At 50.6% G+C, this 2,289-nt stretch overlaps 1 protein-coding gene across 1 annotated transcript; it reads left to right on the top strand.

Annotated features, from left to right (window-relative positions):
- Positions 1–1,912, top strand: LOC119273215. Its single transcript, XM_037554459.1, has 2 exons — positions 1–371; positions 780–1,912. The coding sequence occupies exons 1-2, from the start codon at positions 1–3 to the stop codon at positions 1,771–1,773; spliced, it is 1,365 nt and encodes a 454-aa protein (XP_037410356.1). The 3' UTR covers positions 1,774–1,912.
- The last annotated feature ends 377 nt before the right edge of the window (positions 1,913–2,289 follow it).

Genomic DNA, 2,289 nt, shown 5'->3' with positions numbered 1-2,289 from the left:
ATGGGAGATCCAGACGAACACGAACGTCAAGCCGTAGCCGCCGGGGAGCTTATCTCTGCCTGCAACCCTCCTCCCACCGAGGGTAACGCCGTCGTCGGCGTGGCAAACCTGCCGCCTCCTGGATTCCTCGCGGCCCTCCCACACGCCGGCCTGAACACCAGGGCCGTCGGCCTGGTCGATCCCGCCAGGCAGGAGCCCAGGGGCCGCGCGCTCGGCCGGGGAGACAAGCGCCGCTCCGTCCAGGGTCTCGTCAACGAGATCGACCACAATTTGCCGGCCGGAGAAGCCCCGGAGGAGGGCGAGGGCAGCGCGGTGGAAGCCCCGCAGGAGACGCCCACGCAGAGGAAGCGCACGCATCGATCTGCCATCAGGTCTGTGCTAAACTGGTACGGTAATTATAGTTTGGTTTGTTCTACTGTGGAGAATCTCGAGGCGCTACATCTGGTGTTAGCTCGTGGAATCGTTGCATATCTGACGCACCGTTGATCCTGGCTAGTGTTTTAGTCTAACTGTTGTGTAAAACTAGAAAGAAATACTTAATACATATACTACTACATTTTTAGATTTGATTTCTTTATGTAAGTCTAGTTAGTAGTATAAAATGTACTTATACCAAACACAAGAGATTAACTTATGAATTAGTTACGGTGATATTAAAATCGAATTGATCATCCTTTATGAGATTGGTTCGGTACTAGAATTAGTTTTAAACTAATAATTTCATGCTTTGGTGCCAATGTTATATGTACTTGAGATTGATATATATACTGTTGTGTTAGGAGGAGGAAGCACAGTGGGTCCTCGACCATGGCCAACCTGTACGACGATGGCCAGAACAAGGATGAAAGCACCGGGTTGGGGCTCTCCGCGAAGCGGAAGAGGAAGAGGAGCAAGTACCTCTTGCTGCCATACACCAACGATCTTGACGGGCTGGATCTCGACGAGAAGGAGGAGGATGTCGGTGTCCGGGAGGTCTTGCTGTTGGTGCGTGGCTTCGCCAAGGACATATTTCATCGGAGGTATTTTCCTCGGGCTGCAAAGAGGTATCTCGGAAGGCTTAGGAGCACAACGTTCTTGCCGGAGAATACTTTTGCAAATGGTGTTGTTGTTCCTGAATGTCCAGCAGAGGATTCTTTTGCAAAAGCTACTGCAGATGCTACAATTGTGGTATCTGATTCATCATGTGATTCTGAAAAGAAACAAGGCGAAGGTGCATTCACGGGGAGCGGAGGGAAGAATGATCAAGATGGAAGTGGAGGTTCTTCTATCAAAGGGAAAGAGGTGGAGAAAGCCCCTCCACCAAAAAACCATCTTGACCATGGCTTACTTATTACTCCCACTATTCCTATCAGGCAAGTGAGGCCAGAAGGTGTGATAAGCCATGTGAAACCAGGAGTTGAGGTAGATACTGTCACAAGTGTGCAGAGGCCAACGGAAGAAAACGTTCCTCCTACAACTGGTTTGCTTCCTATGCATGAAGGCATATCTTCTCAGCCCACACATGGAAATGAAAACATTGTCCAAGAACAAGAACCTAATGCTTCTCTGCAGGTGATGGTTCTGAAGGTACCGAACGTTCATCCACCCCCACCTGCCCCGACAACTCAGCTGAGCATCCCTGAAATGATGAGCGGGGTCAAGCACATGATCTCGCACCTGCAAGATGGAGTCAAGCCCGTCCAGGAGAACCTTCTAGGCGATTTGCAGAGGCTTCTGGCAAACCTGGACAGGGCACAACCCGGGCCTTCTAGCTCCGCGACTGCTACTTCATAGCCCCTGTCCACCGTCTGGCTTCGTGGCTCTGGCCTCTCCATAGTTCTTGTTGGTGTATGGGATCTTATTGTTTTCTTTTCGTGGAGCTTCTTTTTTCCATTTGATGATGAACAAAATGTAATTGCAAAGTCAATGTGAATGGTAGACATTATTATCATGTCGTTGCTTGCTTGCTTGTCACTTAAGACCTTTTTCTATACATCAACCCTCATTATACAACCATGATGCACCACGCCCCGGCTACCTCCACAATGCAGCACGCCCTGCCGCCTCCTTATTGTACCGAGCCGACCACCTCCATGTCGCACCACCTACAACCTTCTTCCTCACCACATGCCAGTGATGGATCCGACTCACCACTACGATCTGATGACACTTGACGACAGAGGGCCACCCCGTCGCAGGCTGCCTTCCACCTCCCCACCTGACGATGGATCCATGCATCAAGCATCGTCGTGAGCACGTATAAATCGTCCGCTTGGAACTTGGGCGACATGGTTAGGAGACACGACAGCA

Source organism: Triticum dicoccoides, chromosome 3A (assembly GCF_002162155.2).
Source record: "Triticum dicoccoides isolate Atlit2015 ecotype Zavitan chromosome 3A, WEW_v2.0, whole genome shotgun sequence".
In the NCBI taxonomy this organism is placed as follows: Eukaryota; Viridiplantae; Streptophyta; class Magnoliopsida; order Poales; family Poaceae; genus Triticum; species Triticum dicoccoides.
This window is presented reverse-complemented; position numbering and strand designations above follow the sequence as displayed.

Coding starts and splice junctions, on each gene's coding strand:
- LOC119273215 (XM_037554459.1), top strand. CDS start 1: ATGGGAGATCCAGACGAACACGAACGTCAAGCCGTAGCCGCCGGGGAG. Junction 372..779: donor ACGCATCGATCTGCCATCAG/GTCTGTGCTAAA, acceptor CTGTTGTGTTAG/GAGGAGGAAGCACAGTGGGT.